At 42.2% G+C, this 25179-nt stretch overlaps 2 protein-coding genes across 4 annotated transcripts in view; both read left to right on the plus strand.

Annotated features, from left to right (window-relative positions):
* The first annotated feature begins 8754 nt into the window (after positions 1 to 8754).
* Positions 8755 to 25179, plus strand: part of LOC120043328 (zinc finger protein 2-like) — a 401596-nt gene continuing 385171 nt past the window's right edge. The window contains exon 1 of the mRNA XM_038987950.1: positions 8755 to 9446. Coding sequence (XP_038843878.1) covers positions 9281 to 9446 — 166 coding nt within the window. The 5' untranslated portion in view covers positions 8755 to 9280. The remainder of the gene's footprint in view (positions 9447 to 25179) is intronic.
* Positions 17883 to 25179, plus strand: part of LOC120043327 (zinc finger protein 708-like) — a 29053-nt gene continuing 21756 nt past the window's right edge. Inside the window, exons 1-3 of one of the 3 annotated variants that reach the window (XM_038987945.1) lie at positions 17883 to 18081; positions 19033 to 19482; positions 21568 to 21797. In XM_038987945.1, the coding sequence (XP_038843873.1) occupies positions 17889 to 18081; positions 19033 to 19482; positions 21568 to 21797 (873 nt within the window). In that variant the 5' untranslated portion in view covers positions 17883 to 17888. Of the gene's footprint in view, positions 18082 to 19032; positions 19483 to 21567; positions 23794 to 25179 lie in introns of those variants that run through there. The other 2 variants (XM_038987944.1, XM_038987946.1) reach the window with 2 other exon arrangements.

Below are 25179 nucleotides of genomic sequence, written 5' to 3' on the forward strand. Positions count from 1 at the left end.
CATCTGTCCAAAACTATTTCTCATCCATTTTCATCTGCTGCTCATTCATGATGGTGTTTGAATCTTTCAGGAAGTAATGATATACAGTCGACTTCTGATGCAAACTCTCTTTTAAGTGAACTAAAGTGTTTTTCTAGTCCCAATTCAATAACATTCTTTGTAAAATCTCCTGATAACCACATTTTCTAGTTTAGTGCACGCTGTCACATCAGTCCCAAGCCGTTGCAGTTATCAGGAGTCACCTGTGTTACAATGTATTTTCCTTTATTGGACTCCCGAGTGGCGCAACGGTCTAAGACACTGCATCTCGGTGCTTGAGGAGTCACTGCAGACACCCTGATTTGAATCCAGGCTGTATCACAACCGGCCGTGATTGGGAGTCCCATAGGGTGGCGCACAATTGACCCAGCGTCATCTGGGTTTTGGCCGTCATTGTAAGTAAGAATTTGTTCTTAACTGACTTGCCTAGTTAAATAAAGGTTAAATAAATTAAAAATGACAAAAAATGAATTCAGTTCATGCCAGAAATTATTCTCCTAAATCCCCCTATTACTAAACGGCTGTAACTGTTTCCCCTCATGTAGTTATCTAGTCCATTATTAATGGTCTGGACCTTGTAGTAAAACCCCTGATTATATAAATATACATAATACATATAAAATATACATAACATGATACATAATAAAAATAGATATACTTTCCAGAAAACATCTTGAATTTGTGCAATAGTTTTTTTTAAATTTAATTTTAACCTAATGTTGCTTATTCATCATGTTGATTCAATATTGTATGGAATAATGATAAACAGTTGACTCCTGAGGATGAATTGATTCTCCAAGATCGTTTGTCTATGTAGTTTTCGTTTCCCTTTGCTACTGGTCTGTAGGCTGCCTTGCACAGAAAACCTCCATTCAGCTGGCGGCGCTGTTGTGCGGTTCAGGGCACGCAGCCCACCAGAATAAAGGATTTTTAAAAAATTCCTTGACTAGAAAACGGAAGTAAGATGGGAGCAAATGGTTGTCACTAGTTACCACAAACACAAAGTCAAAATTGTCTATATCGTAAAAACCTAAGAAAACTCCAATGTGCTTTTTGGTCCTAATTTAAATCTTAGGCATAAGTTTAACTGTGTGGTTAGAAATTGTAGAAATAGACATCGTTATGACTGTGTGGCTGTGGTAACTAGTAACGATCCATTGTTGTAAAGCTAGACCACAGCAAAGATGTTCTACTAAAATAGATCACACCCTGTCGTTTCCAATGGGGAGGCAAGTGAGCCGAGTTCGTGGGATCAAGAGTCGAGATGGGTTTTTCAAAGTCGCGTTTATTGGTCTATCAGAGATGTCAGTCAGATGGCTTAGTGACGTCAATAAAATACATCGTCATCATATTCAAAATGAGACGCAGACGTTGGACTGGAGATTTGGAGGAAACACTTAACTAACGTTAAGTATCTATTCGTTGTTGACACTTTTATAACGCCACCGAGATCGAAAAGTAAGTTACAAATATATATTTTAATGTTTATATACGTTATATAAATTAGATATTTAAACGTATTGTAGTGGGCGTTAACTGTTTTCCGTTAAAACATGCTGAGGAACAGTAACGGTAAAGTTAGCTAACAGTTAACATTAGCTAAATCAAAACGTTAACTGAACTGGGTTATATGCAATAAACCGTTAACTAGCTAACGACTAGTTAACGGTTGTCATTTTGCGAATCAATACTGGAGACTATTGGTAAAATATAATTGAGTGAGGTTATTAATGACCAACCCGTTACTCTTCTCTTATTACATGTTACAATTTCACATGCGCAATAAGAGAAATAGTAACGTTGGCTAGGTTGATATACAGACTTATATATTTATCGGCTAGCTAACGTTACTGTAGCACAATTCATCGGATTCTGCACCTGTCCGAAAAATAGCAGAGTAACTAGCTAGTTTAGCTAACTAATCATTCAGGTCCGCACATCTGAGAGAACAGGACGTAAGTTATTTGTTTACTCGAAAAGCTAGAAACAGCTAGAACATGGATTAGTACGGACGAACAGCGTTTGTAGGAATGAATGTACTCCACAGCACTGCATCGTTACACCTAAAAAGAGCTACTACAACCAGGTGTTGTAACCTAAATTATTTTAGTAGTTTTGTTTTGAACAGAACCACGACCAGGCGGACATTGGAATTGGTTTCTAAGTGACAGTGAGGACAAGGCAGTTTCCCCAACTCGCGGGCGGAATTTGGCACATGGATGGTTTTATTTGGGCTCCAAAGTTGAGGCAATTTAAAATATATTTTTTATTGTTGTACATAAAAGACTGGAAAAACACCAGGAAATCGGCTTCAAGTGACTTTTATTTAAGAATCTATTCATGTATTCCCATGAATAATAGAGACACCTGTAAGCAAGGTTTGAATGATTATTTTATTCCAAAATTATATTTGTTTGGGCTTCTTCCAAGTCAATTTACAGTCTACAAATTATTTGTTATTATGTTCCGGCCCCCCAAATATCCGCTCAAAAAAAAGAATTGGCACGGGGCTAAATCTAGTTGATCCCTGGGATAAAGGGAATGGATGACGGGCGCCGTCATCCATTCCCGGCCACACTCCATTCACCTGGACTGTTTTTGTTCTCTTCACCAGGATAGTGAGACAGGGTGGAAGTCTAGGCACCAAAAGAAAAGGACTAGCCGGTGAAACACTTCAGTTTTCACTGTGCTATGGTTTTTGGTTCTTTATCTTCACCATTTATTTCTTCTATGAGGGGCTAGGCATGCTCGACATGGCCTTCCAGGATGCAATCAAAGGCACTAGATCTAAGTAAGATAACTTTTAGTCCTTACACAATGCCAGTTTTTGCCCAAAGACTGCTAAGGTTTTTTGTCAATTATGTCTTCCATTTTTGATATTCCAATCTATAAGATGACAACGTACTTGGTTTTGGTGGCTTTTAGTCTTGCGGAATGCCTACTTTGCATTTGCCTGTTGTTTTTTGTGATTTTGACAGCATATTTTCCAGGAGCTGTATTCTCTTATTAAAGTAACATCTTTATGAGATTAACTTTGTGATATTTTTGTTTCAGTGTGTGTGCAATTAATTACTGTGGGTGTATTATTATTATTATACTATAGACCTCCTTCAATTGGATGATGGCCTCCTCCTGCATGACACCTGTGCTACATGCTGCTTCCTTTGTCACCTGAGCCTCCTCCTGTATGCTTGTGAGGAAGCCTCCTGTCACCTGAGCCTCCTCCTGTATGCTTGTGAGGAAGCCTCCTGTCACCTGAGCCTCCTCCTGTATGCTCATGACGAAGCTTCCTGCCACCTCTGTCACGTGACAGACCACCTCCTGCAGACCCCTTGAACTAAATTCAGCATCTGCTGCTTCCTCTGCTGGAGCTGGGTCTAGAAGGAAGGAGAGGAGCACTCTTTAAAGTACTCCTCTCCTTCACTCTCTTGTTCTGTCTTTCTCACCTAAAACTCCTACATCTGCTTCCCTGGCCTCTCCTTCAAAAAATAGCCAATTCAAGACTTGAAACCTGTTGCTATAAAAAAAATGGCGATGCATCTTTAATTGCTACGAACTTTGTGGTTGTCTTTTTCTACTACGCCGTGCATCTGTTGCAGATTGAGCGGGTGGATTCATGCAATTTATTCTGGTAGGTACTGCCTCGGAGGACAGTGTCTTCCGTGAACCCTGTTGAAAGACATTTTTACCAGAAAAGTATCATGACTGAAATGTATTTTCATTGACAAAGATGGTCAATAATCTGAATAAAATGCTCCTCGCACACAGCGTAACCCCTTTTCTTCAGGTCCTCAAAGGACTTCTGCAGACTGATGTCCCTACGCCTGATGTTTCTCAGCAACATCTTCCTCCTGAGGAATTACAAAAGTGTGTAAGGATGAATCTCACATTTTATTGAATTCAGCTGGATGTTGGGCTATGTCTCCTGTTTTATAGTTAATTTAGTAGTGTAGTGGTTGCTATAACATCTGTGGTAGTATAGTTTGTAGGTAACCATAAACTATTATGTCCTCTATCCCTGTTATTCACCCTGATTGATATTTAATAGTACTCTACAGTTCATTTAAACAGCAGCCATGTTGTTTTTTCTCTCTGTTTGTGTAAGAGGAGCGTGACGTAGACTCTAGAAGTCATAAGAAAAGCAGCCTTTCTTGCTACTCCTGTGACCAGTACCCAAATGAGGACCGTACATTCTTACTGATCGTGTCCTGCTATAGTTAGTAGTGTATATGGACTCATCCCTGTAGTCTGCAGACTTCTGGGGGTCTACGTCACTGTCACGGCATTCATCGGAAGAAGAAGAGGAATCGTCAGACCAAAATGCAGCGGGGTACGTGTTCATCTTTATTCTCTTAACTGACTGAATACAAAATAACAAAAAGAATAGCCGAAACAGTTCTGCAAGGTGCCACCAACACTAAACAGAAAATAACCACCCACAACCAACAGTGGGAAAACAGGCTACCTAAGTATGGTTCTCAATCAGAGACAACGAAAGACAGCTGTCCCTGATTAAGAACCATACCCGGCCAAAACATAGAAATACACAACCTAGACATACAAACATAGAATGCCCACCCACATCACACCCTGACCAAACAAAAAATAGAAACATACAAAGCAATCTACGGTCAGGGCGTGACAGTCACTCTCCTTCTCTTCAATCAATACTGACACTCCTCTCTGTGAGACACCACCTTAACAAACATTGCCTGATTAGCAACACCCCCAATAACGGAAAACATATTATATAATAAAGACCCGGACTTTATCCTGTCCTATGAAACATTACAATAAAGACCCACACTTTATCCTGTCCTATGAAACATCAGAATAAAGACCCACACTTTATCCTGTCCTATGAAACATCAGAATAAAGACCTAGACTTTATCCTGTGAAACATCAGAATAAAGACCCACACTTTATCCTGTCCTATGAAACATCAGAATAAAGACCTAGACTTTATCCTGTCCTATGAAACATCAGAATAAAGACCCACACTTTATCCTGTCCTATGAAACATTACAATAAAGACCCACACTTTATCCTGTCCTATGAAACATCAGAATAAAGACCTAGACTTTATCCTGTCCTATGAAACATCAGAATAAAGACCTAAACTTTATCCTATGAAACATTACCATAAAGACCCACACTTTATCCTGTCCTATGAAACATCGGAATAAAGACCTAGACTTTATCCTGTCCTATGAAACATCAGAATAAAGACCTAGACTTTATCCTGTCCTATGAAACATTACCATAAAGACCCAGACTTTATCCTATGAAACATTTTCAGTTGCTGCCCTCTTAAACCTGATTGGTCTTTTGAAGCTCCGCTCTAATGCTACACATGGTGTGTGTGTCTTTTTTGTTCCATTTTCCTGTTGAGGGGGTGCATGCACAATGTGTTCTTCCAGGTTGTGATCAAATGCTCTACTTTCATGGATTCCATATGTTCTATATTTTTCACCATGTTAACAGGCATTTAATAAATGTACAACCTTTTGAGTTTTGTCTATTTTCTGAAGATGCATATAATTATAGTAGACCATATGTTGTGGTATTCTTACTTAATCTGATCATAGGGCAACAGAACATAAGTTGTTGCCTATACAATGTTTTACAGACATCTACCATCATTTAAGAGGTACTTAATGGTGTTCTATAACTTCATAAATTACTTTGCAATGACCCAGTGTCACAAATGATGGCTACTATTCATTGTGCAGCATACCCTGTGATGGCCTTGGATGTAATATGACTGGGCACATTGGTAAACTAACGTCACAGATAGATGAGACTGATATTTCACTGGATGTATAAATGTGAAACATCCGGTTAGCCTTCCTCTCACTACCATATTTGGGGTTACACTGTGTTAAACCCAGCTATAGATTTGTTTCATTACTGGTAGCTAGCATGTTTTATCTATCAGTGATCATTGCTTTGGTGATTGATTCGATGGGTAGTCATGGATACAGCACACTACTGATTACACAGCCAAAGACGTGTGCCTCACCATGCAATAATTACTCCAAATGCATCTTCTCATTATTTATTACATACTGTTCAGCGTCTGTTGGAAGCTGGAACAAGGATTTCTCTCCTCCATTTTACAATAAACAAGGTATTTTATTTATGGCATGTTTCTTATCGTGAAAAAAAAGTTGATTCACAGAAGGAGTACTAACTTAGTAGAGGGAAAACTTGCAAAGAAATCGATTTCTATCTATTTAAGCTAAGTCGTTTTTTAATGTGAATTAGCTAGCCAGCTAGCTACCGCCAAGAAGAGGACGAAGACCATTTGTGCCTTGCTGAATAAGCATAACGTTCATTAGGAAAACGGCCACTATCTAGTGTACTCGTCCTAAACAAAGTCATCTCTACAAACAATTGGGTAAATCAAAGTCTACCAAACTTAGTGCAATCTGTTTGTTATAGATTCTAGTTTTGGAAACAGAACTGTATGGAGATCAAATGTTTCCTTTATGAGAAAATTAGCAGAATGCCAAAATCCATCTTTCTTCTCCCACTGCCGTCCACTGGGCTTCCTCTCACTACCATATTTGGTAGTGAGCGGAAACGCCAACCGGATGTCTCACATTTATACATCCAGTGAAATATCTGTGTCATCTATCTGTAACCACAGTCGTTTCCAGTTATTTCTATTATGAGCAAATTAATCATAGTGGGAAGAACAACCACGAGCTAGTGAGATCCTATTGGTGCGTTATAGCATTATTTGCATATTTCCGATAGGGAACGCCCACTCTGAAGTTCGTGTGTGCAATACCTAAATTCGCCCATTCACTCCTTCTAAACAACAGATTTTTTTTAAACGTTGGGGTAAAAAAAAGTAAAGTCTAGAAAACTTAGTCCATTCTCTTCATAACATATTTTAATTTTGGTAACGGAAAACTGTATTGAGATCAAATGTTTCATCAACAAGAAAATGAGCAGAAAGTCAGCAAAAACCCATCTCGCTCCATCTTCTCCCACTGGCCTTCATCTCATCACCATATTTGGTGGTGTGTTGAAACGCCAACCGGATGCTGCAGGTTCATACATCTGGTGAAACATCTGGCTCATTGTTCTATCTGTGATTGTCAACAATAGAGTGGGGGTGGTGGTGAGCTCTCAGCTGACCTTTCCTGTCCGGAAGTAATTTAGCCATTCATTGTAGCCATTGGTGCTCTGTAGAGTTGCTATTTTATCGTTTTAATTAACTCGTGACATTCCTGAATTACTCATTATATTAATAAAGTCTGATTCAATCAACAAATATGATAGTCATTTTAAAAAGGTTAAGGGTATAAGACCGTGTACATATCTGGCTGTGTTGGCAAAATCAATACATATCCCAACGAGCCAAGCAGGGAGAGGCTGCCCGTTGTAACAGTTCCAAGACCTGTCAGAAACGTCCATCTATAACCCTACGCCAATGACACCTGGATCTCAAAACTGAACTTGGACCCACGCTAAGTGGCAATGATATCCTTTGCCACCGTTGTCTTTTATGACATTGCTCGCACCAGTCATGACTATTCAACAAAACAATAAATAATTTTCACTTTTTTTTTTACAGCAAATGTCTTATTGTGTAACTAGCAAATTAGTTTTGAAGCTGAGGGTGCAGTATTTATGAAGTTTGGCAATGAGGATGAAAATAAGCATAGTTCAGCTAGCCAGCTAGTTTAGCCAGGGAAAACCGGGGAAAACAACCTTGGGACAGGATATAGCTGGGCGCACTAGGCTAATTCAGGAGGGGGAAAAAGTTTGATTAAACAATTCAGAGACTCAATCGAATACATCAGATGACAAATATTTAGGGAGAGCAAATCAACATACAATCCTGAAATCAGCTGTAACTGTCAATAGTTAAACAAAGTTTAAAATGATGTTTGAGTGAACCTGAATACAGAAAATTAATGGTGAAGTCGCTTCTGGACACAGTAGACTCCTTCTCCTCACCACTCTATACCCACACACTTCTTCTACGTAGTTGTATTAAATTGCCGCCATCTTGGAGCTAGAATTTGGTTCATGTATATTGTGCTAATAACAATACAAAAAAGAGTAACGGAGAGCACAGTACAATATGGTGAAATTAGAAAATTAGGCGTTTGTGATAAGTACACGGTGCCCGCCATCTTTATACACCTTCGTAATTGCATGCTCCTCGCGTCCTCTCTCTCCTCGTCTCCTTCTCAAAACCCATTGGCTGAGAAACCCAGAGGCCTCTGGTCAGAGTTCCTCCCCCGCACTGACCTTCTCCAATGGGTTTTGAGAAGGAGACGAGGAAACTTTTGGCCACGTAGCATCAGGGTGTAGGAAGGAGCAGCCAAGATGGGGGGGGGGGGGGGGGGGGGGGGGGTTCATTTAGTGGAAACATGCCTGGAGGAACGAGCCCCAACAGTGTAGTAATTGTGGAGGTAGTAATGAAGCCCGGTCTACAGATTGTCCGGTTAGAGTGAAACAGATAGCTAAAATCAGAGTAGCACAGGGTGTTACGTACTGTATGTAGAGGCAGTGAGAAGGGTTGAGGGTCGACCGGGAGGGAATGCTCCCTCCGCTTGAACCCTCTAGCTGCTCACTCTTGTAGGAGTGGTGTGTTGTAATCTATCTCAATCGATTAGACACTGTTGGGGGGGGGTCTTCTCTGGAGACTGGCATCCTCATGCTATAGCAGTTACTGCATCCGGCTCGTAAGGACCATGAAAAATAAGGATGGGTAATAGAGAATCTTAAGGACCATGAACGTAAGACACCTTAGGTGTTGCCGGTAGCAACCACTACAGAATGTCCGGTCAGATCAAGGATGATGCCGGATGTCCAGGTTGAGGGGGATTTCATTGGAGAAGATGTCCCCACACTCACACGTCACACATCTGACCACTCTTGGAATCCTATACAGTACTGATATTAACTTGTAGTTTCTTACATATGAATGAAAAGGGAATTCAGTCCACAGAAGGAAGAGTTCATCAGGAGGGAAAGACTGGTAGAGCTCATCATGATGGAGAAGCACGTTTCTGACCACGTGTGTGCTGGGGTCCTACAGTAACCTAACCTGAAGTCCCGGGAATCTAGGCTGCCGATAGGCTGAATGAGAGAACTTTATAAAAGGCTCTTCTGAGTAGGACACTAAGCTGCCTGACTAGAAAGCACTAAATAGCTGACTGAAGCAGGAGTAAACAAAGACATACTGACTGAACTAAATAAGCTACCCAGCTGAAAATGTCTGAACTACAGTTGCTGCATGTGTTTTTAAATGAGCGTTTAACGGCGGCTGCTGTGGATATTTTCGGGGCAGTTGAGAAAACGGTAGTGGAGTACCAGGAGGAGAATGATCGGCTACGGAGACTGCTGCGGATCACACCGGAGATAAAACTATGTAGAATAGGTTCATATGTAGATACTGATAGCTAGCTATAGTTCTACTCAATTAGTAAACTGTTTAAGCAAATTATCACTAGTTAATCGACTTTTAAAGAACAGTTTAAAGATTCACCATGTATGATTAAAAAGTTGTCTGTCACGAAAAGCTTATTGAAATAGCATAGCTGGCTAGCTTTGCATTTTATTGGAGACATTGAATATTCCTTTTGATTAGCTGGGGAATTGGTTCGAATCCCAGAACCGACTAGGTGAAAAATCTGTCGATGTGCCGTTGAGGAAGGCCCTTAACCAAATAGCTTCTTTTTGTTTTATGCGTTCACTTGATAGTCAGAACTAGGAAACTGACATTTACGACTTGCCAACCTAGATGGAAGAGTCGAAGCAAACCTAGAGTCAATCTAAGTTACATAACAAAATAAATCCCATTGGCATTGGATGTCTCAATCCACAAATGTTGCACTTCCGCATCTGTGCTGAAAGGTGGCATAGCTAGAGTGGTGTTTGTCAGGCCATGAGATATCCTGGAAAAAAAATCGGTCTCCGTTTTGCTCTACGACCCCCACATTTGTCAGGAGACTCGTTTGAAGTCGGTACCGTTGATGTGCCAACTTCCGTTTGGTAGCGTCTGAACAGTTTGGGGTACAAACTAATGGGACCCCACTGTGGAAAGGGGAGATTCTCACACGATGGTGGTATCCGTTTTGCTCTACGACCCCCACAAGTGTCACAGGAATTGTCTGAAAGTAACCGGTACCGGTTTTAAAAAACTAATGGAAGTATGAAGGTAATTTTGTGCCTAACCAAAAAAAAGAGGTTGTATACAGTGCATTCGGAATGTATTCAGATCCCTTCCCTTTTTCAACATTGTGTTACGTTACAGCCTCATTCTAAAATGGATAAAATGACCCCCCCCCCCCCCCCCCTCTTTATATAGACAATACCCCATAATGCGAAAACAGGTTTAGACATTTTTGCAAATTTATTAAAAATAAAAACAGAAACACCTTATTTTAAAAAGTATTCAGACCCTTTGCTATGAGACTCGAAATTGAGCTCAAGTGCATCCTGTTTCCATTGATCATTCTTCTGATGTTTCTACAACTTGACTGGAGTCCACCTGTGGTAAATTCAATTGATTGGACATGATTTGGAAAGGCACACACCTGTCTATATACAGTGCCTTCAGAAAGTATTCAGACCCTTTGACTTTTTCCACATTTTATTACATTACAGCCTTATTCTAAAATTGATACAATTGTTTTTTCCCCCTCATCAATATGCCTACACGATACCCCATAATGACAAAGCAAAAAAAGGTGTTGACATTTTTGCTAATTTTTTTTTTTTAATTAAAAACTGAAATATCACATTTACATAAGTATCCAGACCCTATACTCAGTACTTTGTTGAAGCACCTTTGGCAGCATCGAGTCTTCTTGGGTATGACGCTACAAGCTTGGCACACCTGTATTTGGGGAGTTTCTCCTTTTCTTCTCTGCAGATCCTCTCAAGCTCTATCAGGTTGGATGGGGAGCGATGCTGCACTGCTTCAGGTCTCTCCAGAGATGTTCTATCGGGTTCAAGTCCGGACTCTGGCTGGGCCACTCAAGGACATTCAGAGACTTGTCCCGAAGCCACTCTCTCTGTACATTACTCCGTTCATCTTTGCCTCGATCCTGACTAGTCTCCCAGTCCCTGCCACTGAAAAACATCCCCACAGCATAATGCTGCCACCACGATGCTTCACCATAAGGATGGTGCCGCCAGGTTTCCTCCAGACGTGACACTTGGCATTCAGGCCAAAGACTTCAATCTTGGTTTCATCAGACCAGATAATCTTCTTTCTCCTGGGCTGAGAGTCCTTTAGGTGCCTTTTGGCAAACTCCAAGCAGGCTGTCACGTGCCTTTTACAGAGGAGTGGCTTCCATCTGACCACTCTACCATAAAGTCCTGATTGGTGGAGTGCTGCAGAGATGGTTGTCATTCTGGAAGGTTCTCCCATCTCCACAAAGGAAGAGCTCTGTCAGAGTGACCGGGTTCTTGGTCACCTCCCTGACCAAGGCCCTTCTCCCGCGATTGCTCAGTTTGGCCGGGCGGCCAGCTCTAGGAAGAGTCTTGGTGGTTCCAAACTTCTTCCATTTAAGAATGATGGAGGCCACTGTGTTCTTGTGTACCTTCAATGCTGCAGATTGTTTTTGGTACCCTTCCCCAGATCTGTGCCTCGACACAATCCTGTCTCGGAGCTCTACGGACAATTCCTTCGACCTCATGGCATGGTTTTTGCTCTGACATGCACTGTCATACGGCCACGTTTTCCCCCAAAAATGATTAAATATCTTCTCCGAATTAAGATTCAAGATGTCTGCAGAAAGAATGGGGCGTCAGCTATAACATGACACCTTGAGTTAGAAAACATATATTTTGGTTGTTGCACTACAGTACCTGAAGGGGATTTACACCTGGTAAGAGAGTTACAGTAACGGAATTTCATCATGGGTCCCTGATCTGTACTACACAGGAATGCATCATTATGGATGTGAATGTCATTCTCTTCATGGTGATGTATCCTAAATAGGTACACAAAGGTATAAATATGCAATATCCTATGTTTTTGAAAGAAAAGCAACAAAAAAAAGTCCATTAAAATAACATTAAATTGATCAGAAATACAGTGTAGACATTGTTAATGTTATAATTGACTATTGTAGCTGGAAAAGGCTGATTTAAAAAAACATTTTTTTATCTACATAGGCATACAGAGGCCCATTATCAGCAACCATCAATCCTGTGTTCTAACACGTTGTGTTAGAAAATCCAAGTTTATCATTTTAAAAGGCTAATTGATCATTAGAAAACCCTTTTGCAATTATGTTAGCACAGCTGAAAACGGTTGTGCTGATTAAAGAACCAATAAAACTGGCCTTCTTTAGACTAGTTGAGTATCTGGAGCATCAGCATTTGTGGGTTCGATTACAGGCTCAAAATGGCCAGAAACAAATCACGTTCTTCTGTAACTTGTCAGTTTATTCTTGTTCTGAGAAATGAAGGTTAATCCATGCGAGAAATTGCCAAGAAACTGAAGATCTCATATGTACTACTTGATTCACAGAACAGCGCAAACTGTATGTGTCGCAGAGTACCCTAAAACGTAATTAAACTATATAATTTCATACGGAAGGAATTATGTTCAAAAGAAAAGTAAAATTAGCAAGTGTGCGTCCTCTTCGTCGCGCGCACAGACTGATTTCCAACTCTGACTCCCAGTACCAAAGATCAAAATTCTTCCTCGTTTGGGAAGAAACAAGCCTGAAACCTTGACAAAAGACTTGACTTGTAGTGGAAGCCATAGGAATTGCAATCAGGGAACTGGAATTGCATAGGACCCATAGCTTTCCATTGAAAGAGCATGGGCTCTCCAAAAAATAAAATAATTCTGGTTGTTTTTTCTGTGGATTTTCTCCTACCATATCAACGGTGTTATAGTCTCATACATTATTTTAACATTTCTACAAACTTCAAAGTGTTTTATATCCAATGGTACCGATTATATGCATATCCTGGCTTCTGGGCCTGAGTAACAGGCAGTTTACTTTGGGCACGTCAGTCAGACAGGAAGTGGAGAAAAATAGACCCTAGCCTGAAGAAGTCCAACCGTGCTATTTATCATTTTTTTCCCACATTGTTTGTAACTTATTTTGTACATAATGTTGCTGCTACCGTCTCTTATGACTGAAAAGAGCTTCTGGGCATCAGAACAGAACATCAGAACAGAACATCAGAACAGCGATTACTCACCTTGAACTGGATGAAGAATTGTTCTTTAACGAGTCGGACGAGAGGGATTTACTCCAGACACCCGAACAGGCCCTCATCCCCGTCATTCGCAGTAGAAAGAGATGGAGGTATCGCGGAAGGAGATTGGAGTGCCTTGTGAGGATTCAGCGGCGAGTGGCTAATCTGCCTTTCCCATCGGTACTATTGGCTAACGTACAATCGCTGGATAATAAAGTGGACGAACTACAAGCACGTATGTCCTACCAACGGGACATTACCTGTAATATCTTATGTTTCACCATGTCGTGGCTGAATGACGACATGAATAACATACAGCTGGCGAGTTATACACTGTATCGGCAGGATAGAACAGCAGCCTCTGCTGGTGGTCTATTTTTTATTTGTAAACAGCTGGTACACGATATCAAAGTAAGTCTTGAGGTTTTGCTCGCCTGAGGTAGAGTATCTCATGATAAGCTGTAGACCACACTAACTACCTAGAGAGTTTGTCTATATTCTTCATAGCTGTCTATTTACCACCACAAACCGATGCTGGCACTAAGACCACACTCAATGAGCTGTATACGGCCATAAGCAAACAGGAAACCACTCATCCAGAGGCGCTCCCAGTGGCCGGGAACTTTAATGCAGGGAAACATAAATCTGTTTTAACCTAATTTCAATCAGCATGTTAAATGTACAACCAGAAGAAGAAAAAAAACTCTAGACCACCTTTACTCCACACACAGACGCGTACAAAGCTCTCCCTCACCCTCCATTTGGCAAATCTGACCATAATTCTATCCTCCGGATTCCTTCTTACAAGCAAAAATTAAAGCAGGAAGCACCAGTGACTCGGTCAATAGAAAAGTGGTCAGATGAAGCAGATGCTAAGCTATGGGTAGAGCTGCTGCTTTCAAGGAGCGGGACTCTAATCCGGAAGCTTATAAGAAATCCCGCTATGCCCTCCGACGAACCATCAAACGGGCAAAGCATCAATACAGGACTAAGATCGAATCGTACTACACCGGCATACAAACTATTACAGAGTACAAAGGGAAGCACAGCCGAGAGCTGCCCAGTGACACGAGCCTCCTTGACGAGCTAAATTACTTCTATGCTCTCTTCGAGGCAAGTAACACTGAAACATGCATGAGAGCATCAGCTGTTCCAGATGACTGTGTGATCACTCTCTCGGCAGCCAATGTGAGTAAGACGTTTAAACAGGTCAACATTTACAAGGCCGCAGGGCCAGACGGATTACCAGGACGTGTAATCCGATGCATCTGCTGGCCAACTGGCAAGTGTATTCACTGACATTTTCAACCTCTCCCAGTTTCTTGAGACCAGGGACATCAACGGGGATATCAGCTGTAGGCAGCAACAGGGACATCAACAGGGACATCAGCTGGGACATGAACAGGGACACCAGCTGGGAAATCAACAGGGACAACAGCTGGGACATGAACAGGGACAACAGCTGGGACATGAACAGGGACAACAGCTGGGACAACAGCTGGGACATCAACAGGGACAACAGCTGGGACATGAACAGGGACACCAGCTGGGACATCAGCAGGGACATCAGCTGGGACATGAACAGGGACACCAGCTGGGAAATCAACAGGGACATCAGCTGGGACATGAACAGGGACACCAGCTGGGAAATCAACAGGGACATCAGCTGGGACATGAACAGGGACACCAGCTGGGACATGAACAGGGACACCAGCTGGGACATGAACAGGGACACCAGCTAGGACATGAACAGGGACAACAGCTGGGACATGAACAGGGACAACAGCTGGGACATGAACAGGGACACCAGCTGGGAAATCAACAGGGACATCAGCTGGGACATGAACAGGGACATCAGCTGGGACATGAACAGGGACATCAGCTGGGACATGAACAGGGACATCAGCTGGGACATGAACAGGGACATCAGCTGGGACATCAACATGGACAACAGCTGGGACATGAACAGGGACATCAGCTGGGACATGAACAGGGACATCAGCTGGCACATCAACAGGGACAACAGCTGGGACATGAACAGGGACAACAGCTGGGACATCAGCTGGGACATGAACAGGGACATCAGCTGGGACATGAACAGGGACAACAGCTGGGACATGAACAGGGACATCAGCTGGGACATCAACAGGGACATCAGCTGGGACATCAACAGGGACACCAGCTGGGACATCAGCTGGGACATGAACAGGGACAACAGCTGGGACATGAACAGGGACAACAGCTGGGACATGAACAGGGACAACAGCTGGGACATGAACAGGGACAACAGCTGGGAAATCAACAGGGACATCAGCTGGGACATGAACAGGGACATGAACAGGGACATCAGCTGGGACATGAACAGGGACATCAGCTGGGACATGAACAGGGACATCAGCTGGGACATCAACAGGGACAACAGCTGGGACATGAACAGGGACATCAGCTGGGACATGAACAGGGACAACAGCTGGGACATGAACAGGGACAACAGCTGGGATATGAACAGGGACAACAGCTGGGACATGAACAGGGACACCAGCTGGGAAATCAACAGGGACATCAGCTGGGAAATCAACAGGGACAACAGCTGGGACATGAACAGGGACATCAGCTGGGACATGAACAGGGACATCAGCTGGGACATGAACAGGGACAACAGCTGGGACATGAACAGGGACATCAGCTGGGACATGAACAGGGACAACAGCTGGGAAATCAACAGGGACATCAGCTGGGACATGAACAGGGACACCAGCTGGGACATGAACAGGGACAACAGCTGGGACATGAACAGGGACATCAGCTGGGACATGAACAGGGACAACAGCTGGGACATGAACAGGGACACCAGCTGGGACATGAACAGGGACACCAGCTGGGAAATCAACAGGGACATCAGCTGGGACATGAACAGGGACAACAGCTGGGAAATCAACAGGGACATCAGCTGGGACATGAACAGGGACACCAGCTGGTACATGAACAGGGACATCAGCTGGGAAATCAACAGGGACATCAGCTGGGACATGAACAGGGACACCAGCTGGGAAATCAACAGGGACACCAGCTGGGACATCAACAGGGACACCAGCTGAGAAATCAACAGGGACACCAGCTGGGACATCAGCTGGGACATGAACAGGGACAACAGCTGGGACATCAGCTGGGACATGAACAGGGACAACAGCTGGGAAATCAACAGGGACACCAGCTGGTACATGAACAGGGACACCAGCTGCAGGCACCAACTTTCCCCAGATAGTAACAGGGTCACAATCACCAGCCTGCTCCTTCAAATATAAAGGGGAGGGTTTGGCCAGGGGGGCTATTCTTGGCTCATCACGCTCTAGCGACTCCTTGTGGCGGGCCGGGCGCCTGCAGGCTGACCCCGTTCGTCAGTTGAACAGTGTTTCCTCTGACACATTGCTGCAGCTTGCTTCCGGGTTAAGCAGGCTAAGAAGCGAAGAAGAAGTGTTAAGAAGCGCGGTTTAGCAGGTCATGTTTCAGAGGACGCATCTCCCCAGCCCGTTGGGGAGTGGCAGCAATGAGACAAGATCGTAATTGGATATCAGGAATTGAGGAGAAAAGGGGGGTAATATATATATATTTATACACATAGTTGACAAAGCTACAAAAGAGCAAAATGAGAATCTGTAAATAACTATGTAAGATAATAGAGTGAGAGAGTGGTGTGGAGCATTCCTCAAATGATTTGGCAGAACCATATTTGTTTCAGTGACTGTCTTAGTTTGCCACAAAACCGCTGCTTACAGCTGCTGCTGAGAAACCAGGGGAAACTGAAGTACTAACACTAATTGATAATTTCCTCGCAGAGGTGGAGAGCACACCTTCCTGTACTAATTGCTGATTGGCTTGGCGAGGTGAAACCACTCCCCCTCCAATACAGGCACTGATTACCAAAACTAGTCACACATTTCCCTGCCCCTTGATCCTGGATGTGTCAACAACTATCTGCAAATAATGAGCAGTCAGCAGCTCACACACACCAAGTAAGCTGCTGGGAAGACAGGAAGCACCTACAGTAGATGGCCCTAGCTGTCAAAAAGACAGTACTAGACCACAACAGATAAAGACAACAAAACATGATACTTATCACTCCTGGAGATATCAGGAGTCCTCTAGCTATAGAATGAAGTCCCAAGCCATTGCAGCTTTCAGGAGTCGCCTGTGTTACAATGAGTTGTTTTTCAATTCAGTTCATACAATTCATAATACAAAAGTTCATAATACAAAAGTATTATAACATATTATAACGTTTTCCCCACATGTAGTTATCTATTTCCATTATCACTACTAGTCTTGGGCGGCAAGTAGCCTCGTGGTTAGAGTGTTGGGCCAGTAATCAAAAGGTTGCTGGATTGAATCCCAGAGCTGACAAGGTTAAAATCTGTCTTTCTGAACAAGCCAATTAACCCACTCTTCCCCAGGATGCCGTCATTGTAAATAATAATTTGTTCTAAACTGAGTTGCCTGGTTAAATAAAGGTTAAATAAATCTAAAATGTCTGTACCTTGTAGTTAACGCTCCATCTACATAGAGGCGCTGTGTTTATGGGCTTTGCCACCCGCTGATACAGGCGGAAGTGAGCCTGCGAGTGGATTTCCTTTTTAGTGAACACCATTTTTTCCTCATGGAGGAAGCTAGCAGCCAACTTAAAATGTCTAAACAACAGTCGTTTCATGTGTTTTTAAATGAGCGCTTAACTGCGGCTGCTGTGGAGATTTTCGGGGAAGTTGAGAAAACGGTACTGAAATACCAGGAGGAGAATGATCGGCTACGGAGACTGCTGCTGATCACATCGGAGGTTAAACTATGTAGAACAGGTACGTATGTACAGTGCATTCGGAAAGTATTCAGACCCCTTCACTATTTCCACATTAGGTGAAAAATCTGTCCATGTGCACTCGAGCAAGTTACTTAACCCTCATGTCTCCTGCAATTGCTGGAGACAAGAGCGTCTGCTAAATGACTAACATTTCAATTGTAATGTATTGTACTTTTGGAGTCATTTTTTAAATTGTAAATGATAATATAAATGTTTCTGAACACTTATACATTCATGTGGATGATACTATGATTACGGATAATCACGAATAAATCATGAATAATGAAGATAATATCCGTCAAAATCAGGAATAAAGATCATACACCCCCCCCCCCCCAGTACCAATAACGGGAGGTTAGCATTTTGGGGGCGATATGATGGTCATCTTTGTTTCTTTTAACTTTCTCACTTGTCGTCATTGAAGATTCATTCATTATTAACCAGAAACAGATTCTATTGTATTTACAATAAAAGGGACTCCAAGCTTATTATTACATTATTCACCATTCACTTCCTATTGGGCAAAACCCACAACACAACCAAAACAAACTGCAAATGCATTAAACAAGTTTGTGGTTTAACAAGATGAATGTGTGTAAGGAATATGGGATCAAATACTACACTTCTGACTACTGTAATACACTACGTTAATTTATCCAAACGCTTATGACTTCTTCACGTTGGGGGACTAGATACATAAAGTGCTTTGATTTCTACATGGTAAAACGGATATTATGAAAATCCCCTCAAATAAAAGGTGACATTCTGTATTGTCACCACATATAAAACATTTGATCTCAAATCCCAAATTCTGGAGTATAGATCCACATTTGTAAATGTTCGTTTCACTGTCTAAATAAATACATAAGCATTTAGAAATGGCATTGTGCACTCAGGCATGTCTAAAGTCTATATAGGTAACCTCTGCTCCTCCTCTCCTTCCCTCCAGACTCCCTGCAGCTCTCTGTCTCTGAAGAGGAGGTTCCACCTGAGCAGCAGCACTGTGAGCAGGAGTGGAGCCCCAGTCTGGGACAGAAGGACCCAGAGACCACACAGATTAAAGAGGAACAGGAGGAAGTCAGGACCAGTCAGGAGGAAGAGCAGCTTCAAGGGCGCTTTGATACCAAAGACTCCATATTCACTCCTTCCTGTGTGAAAAGTGAATGTGATCAGGAGGACCCACGTCAAGAAGCCATACTAGCTGAACACCCAACTCTCAGTCCACTGAAAACATCTAAACTACAGTTGTTTCGTGTGTTGTTAAATGAATGTTTAACGGCATCTGCTGCTGTGGAGATTTTTGGTGCGGTTGAGGAAACTGTAGCAGAGTACCAGGAAGAGAATGATCTGCTACGGAGACTGCTGCGGATCACACCAGAGATACAACTATGTAGAATAGGTTTGTACATAGATCTAATACCTTGCTAGCTACTGTTCTACTTAGTTAATAAACTGTTTCTGGTAACAGGGATCTCCATTACATCCATTTTTAAAGAACAGTTTATAATATAGCTAAGATTCACCAGGCATAATTAAAAAGTTATCTGTCAGGAAAAGATGATTGAAATAGCTTATATAGCACAGCCTCTCTGACTCCAATGCATTTCATTAGAGATGGTGAGTACGTTTACGTTCACACTAGTCATTCAATATTACATTGATGATGGCAGTAGGCAGAGTACAGCTTCAGTCCTGTAGACCCCTGACTCTGCTCATCTTAAACGCCGTGAGGTCATAATAGAAGTAAACATTAGAGGTCGACCGATTATGATTTTTCAACGCCGATACAAAATATTGGAGGACCAAAAAAGCCAATACCGATTAATCGGTCGATTTTTATATATATATTTGTAATAATGACAATTACAACAATACTGAATGAACACTTTTATTTTAACTAAATATAATACATCAATAAAATCAATTTAGTCTCAAATATATAATGAAACATGTTCAATTTGGTTTAAATAATGCAAAAACAAAGTGTTGGAGAAGAACGTAAAAGTGCAATATGTGCCACGTAAAAAAGCTAACGTTTAAGTTCCTTGCTCAGAACATGAGAACATATGAAAGCTGGTGGTTCCTTTTAACATGAGTCTTCAATATTCCCAGGTAAGGAGTTTTAGGTTGTAGTTATTATAGGACTATTTCTCTCTATACCATTTGTATTTCATATACCTTTGACTATTGGATGTTCTAATAGGTACTTTAGTATTGCCAGCCTAATCTCAGGAGTTGATAGGCTTGAAGTCATAAACAGCTCAATGCTTGAAGCATTGCGACGAGTTGCTGGCAAATGCACGAAAGTGCTGTTTGAATGAATGCTTACGAGCCTGCTGCTGCCTACCACCGCTCAGTCAGACTGCTCTATCAAATCATAGACTTAATTATAATATAATAACACACAGAAATACGAGCCGTAGGTCATTAATATGGTCAAATCCGGAATCTATCATTTCGAAAACAAAACGTTTATTCTTTCAGTGAAATACGGAACCGTTCCGTATTTTATCTAACGGGTGGCATCATTAAGTCTAAATATTGCTGTTTCATTGCACAACCTTCAATGTTATGTCATAATTTTGTAAAATTCTGGCAAATTAGTTCGCAACAAGCCATGCGGCCCAAACTATTGCATATACCCTGACTCTGTTGCACAGAACGCAAGAGAGGTGACACAATTCCCCTAGTTAAAATAAATTCATGTTAGCATGCAATATTATCTAAATATGCAGGTTTAAAAATATATACTTGTGTATTGATTTTAAGAAAGGCGTTGATGTTTATGGTTAGGTACATTGGTGCAACGACAGTGCTTTTTTCACGAATGTGCTTGTTAAATCATATGTTTGGGGAAGTAGGCTGAGATTCAGTGATAAATTAACAGGCACCGCATCGATTATATGCAACGCAGGACAAGCTAGATAAACTAGTAATATCATCAACAATGTGTAGTTAACTAGTGATCATGTTAAGATTGATTGTTTTTTATAAGATCAGTTTAATGCTAGCTAGCACCTTACCTTAGCACCTTACCTTGGCTCCTTGCTGCACTCGCATAACAGGTAGTCAGCCTGCCACACAGTCTCCTCGTGTAGTGCAATGTAATCGGCCATAATCAGTGTCCAAAAATGCCGATTACCGATTGTTATGAAGACTTGAAATCGGCCCTAATTAATCGGCCATTCCGATTAATCGGTCGACCTCTAGTAAGCATACGGTGATCAAAACATCTAGTTTTCTGAGAAATCTTTCACATTATTAGGACGTGTACAAGCTTTATTCAAATATCAAGTTTGGGAGCAGTAGAACAATTTATCTGTATTGCACATTATTTTAGCTCCTGTTATTATTTAGGATCAATACCAGTAAAGACATTTTCAATTAAAAAATCATTGATCTATAATTCACATTTGTGATTCAAGTGTTCTATTTAATTCTATAGTATATAAATAACCTCTGCTCCTCCTCTCCTTCCCTCCAGACTCCCTGCAGTTCTCTCTTTCTGTCTCTGAAGAGGAAGTTCCCCCTGAGCAGCAGCACTGTGAGCAGGAGTGGAGCCCCAGTCTGGGACAGAAGGACCCAGAGACCACACAGATTAAAGAGGAACAGGAGGAAGTCAGGACCAGTCAGGAGGAAGAGCAGCTTCAAGGGCTCGTTGATACCAAAGACTCCATATTCACTCCTTCCTGTGTGAAAAGTGAATGTGATCAGGACCCACTTCAGTCCTTGACTCTTCCCCAAACCCAGACTGTGGAGAACAGAGAGAGAGACTCTAACCCAGTGGATCTCACACCTTTTGGCACTGTGACCCACATTAAGGATCTCTACATTCCCTGTGACCCTCCAGATAATCAAAACAATGCCTCCAGCCACAGTTCAGCTGTAAGCAGTGACCCAGTCGGACTTGACAGCAGCCCACCATTGGATCCCAGTCCACCATTGGATCCCAGTCCACCATTAGAGAAACACTGTTCCAAACCCAGCACCACAGCTAGAAAAACTCACCACTGCCGTGACTGTGGTGGAACATTTGCTCTGAAAGCTGACCTGCAGAGACATATGACTCTCTTCAGTAAGAGACCCAGTGAATGTAGTTCCTGCCAAAAACGCTACAACTCCACCTGTAAACTGAAGGCCCATGTCCGACTCTGTCACGGTGGGAAACCCTGCACCTGCCCTGTTTGTGGAAAGACCTTCAAACTCAATGGAGATCTGTCTAGTCACATGAGGATTCACACAGCAGAGAAGCCATTTATCTGTGGTGACTGTGGGAAAAGCTTCAATCGCGCGGATTTCCTAACCAGGCATAAACTGACTCACACAGGAGAGAAGCCGTTCACCTGTGGTGACTGTGGGAAAAGCTTCAATCGCAAGGAGACTTTAACTACTCACAAACTGACTCACACCAGAGAGAAACCATTTAGCTGTGGTGACTGTGGGAAAAGCTTCAATCGGAAGGTGAGCCTAACTGAACATCAACTGACTCGCACAGGAGAGAAACCATTTAGCTGTGGTGACTGTGGGAAAAGCTTCATTCGGAAGGTGAGCCTAACTGAACATCAACTGACTCACACAGGAGAGAAACCATTTGTCTGTGGTGACTGTGGGAAAAGCTTCAATCGGAAGGGGCACCTAACTGAACATCAACTGACTCACACAGGAGAGAAACCATTTAGCTGTGGTGACTGTGGGAAGAGATTTATTCAGAACAGGGCACTAAGTAGACATATACTGATTCACACAGGAGAGAAATCATTTAGCTGTGGTGAATGTGGGAAGAGCTTTATTCAGAAGTGGGACCTAAGGAGACATATACTGACTCACACACGAGAGAAACCATTTAGATGTGGTGACTGTGGGAAAAGCTTCAATCGCAAGGAGACTTTAACTACGCACAAACTGACTCACACCAGAGAGACACCATTTAGCTGTGGGGACTGTGGGAAAAGCTTCATTCAGAAGGGGGTCCTAATGAGGCATATACTGACTCACACAGGAGAGAAACCATTTAGCTGTGATGCCTGCGGGAAGAGCTTTATTCTGAAGGGGGACCTAAGGAGACATATGCTGATTCACACAGGAGAGAAACCATTCACCTGTGGTGACTGTGGGAAAAGCTTCAATCGCAAGCAGACCTTAACTACGCACAAACTGACTCACACCAGAGAGAAATCATGTAGCTGTGGGGACTGTGGGAAAAGCTTCAATCGGAAACAACATGGCTGCTCAGTCTGTGATAAAATATTCATTCAGAAGACTAATCTGCTAACACGTGAAAAACATCCACAAAGAAAATGAATGAGCACACAGAGAGGGGACTAGGAGAGTATTGAGATACACCTGTGGACCAACTCTAGCTGGTCCTCCTGATCCTGCTCAGTCCAATGTCACAGTAATGATATAATGGGGCTGTTGTCTGAGCCTAACAGGTAATGTTGCTACTCTTTGTGTATGAAATGGACAATCTGCAGTTCAGACAACCACCACTTTTTACGTGAAGAACTGAGGGATGGTGTTGGAGAGTTGTGAACACTCAATGTTGTAGTCAGATATGGATACAATATGTCAAGATCTGATGCAGGTTTCCCAATAAGCGGCCCGTTGGTGGTTTTTATTTGGCCCCCAAGTTTTCATAGCAAAACAAGATTTCATTTAAAAAATATATAATATTTAGGCAATCTGTTCCCAAGTATTCCCACGTGTAAATAGATTTACAGTACCAGTCAAAAGTTTGGATACACCTACTCATTCAAGGGTTTTTCTTTATTTTTACTATTTTCTACATTGTACAATAATAGTGAAGACATCAAAACTATGAAATAACACATATGGAATCATGTGGTAACCAAAAAAGTGTTAAATCAAAATAAATGTAATGTTTTAGATTCTTCAAAGTAGCCACCCAGATGTATCCGATCTCAAGAAATTGTAGACAACATCCCCCTTATACAATCAATGTGAGCATTACATAACCAGGGGAGTAGTGATTGGATAAGGAGGATGTTTTGTAACTAGGGGAGTAGTGATTGGATAAGGGGGATGTTTTGTAACCAGGGGAGTAGTGATTGGATAAGGGGGATGTTTTGTAACCAGGGGAGTAGTGATTGGATAAGGGGATGTTTTGTAACTGGGGAGTAGTGATTGGATAATGGGGAAGTTTTGTAACCAGGGGATTAGTGATTGGATAATGGGGGAGTTTTTTAACTAGGAGAGTAGTGATTAGATAAGGGAGATGTAACCAGGGGAGTAGTGATTGGATAAGGGAGATGTAACCAGGGGAGTAGTGATTGGATAATGGGGATGTTTTGTAACTAGGGGAGTAGTGATTAGATAAGGGGGATGTTTTGTAACTAGGGGAGTAGTGATTGGATAAGGAGGATGTTTTGTAACCAGGGGAGTAGTGATTGGATAAGGAGGATGTTTTGTAACTAGGGGAGTAGTGATTGGATAAGGGGGATGTTTTGTAACCAGGGGAGTAGTGATTGGATAAGGAGGATGTTTTGTAACTAGGGGAGTAGTGATTAGATTAGGGGGATGTTTTGTAACTAGGGGAGTAGTGATTGGATAAGGGGGATGTTTTGTAACTAGGGGAGTAGTGATTAGATTAGGGGGATGTTTTGTAACTAGGGGAGTAGTGATTGGATAAGGGGGATGTTTTGTAACCAGGGGAGTAGTGATTGGATAAGGAGGATGTTTTGTAACCAGGGGAGTAGTGATTGGATAAGGAGGATGTTTTGTAACCAGGGGAGTAGTGATTGGATAAGGGGGTATTCCTGTATTGTGTGAATCAGATGTAACTGGTTGAGGGAGGAGTTTACAAGCGAGGCTGGACTGTATATAAGTCATTGTTGGCAGGTTATTTGTCTTTGTCTGCAGACGGCCTGTTTTTAGAACCTCTCTCTCTCTGGGGCCTTTTTGATAAATATTCTACTGCTGTATTTTGTTGTTAACTCTGAATTCTAAGACATCAGTTAGAGGTAAGCTTCTGCTTTTTACCCACACGTGCAGGGTCATATAATTAGTGTTTTTCCTTAGGAACAGGATTGTGTTTCCTGGAGGTGGAGAGCTAGAGAATCCATAGGATGTGTAGACT

Source organism: Salvelinus namaycush, unplaced genomic scaffold (genome assembly GCF_016432855.1).
Source record: "Salvelinus namaycush isolate Seneca unplaced genomic scaffold, SaNama_1.0 Scaffold9, whole genome shotgun sequence".
In the NCBI taxonomy this organism is placed as follows: Eukaryota; Metazoa; Chordata; class Actinopteri; order Salmoniformes; family Salmonidae; genus Salvelinus; species Salvelinus namaycush.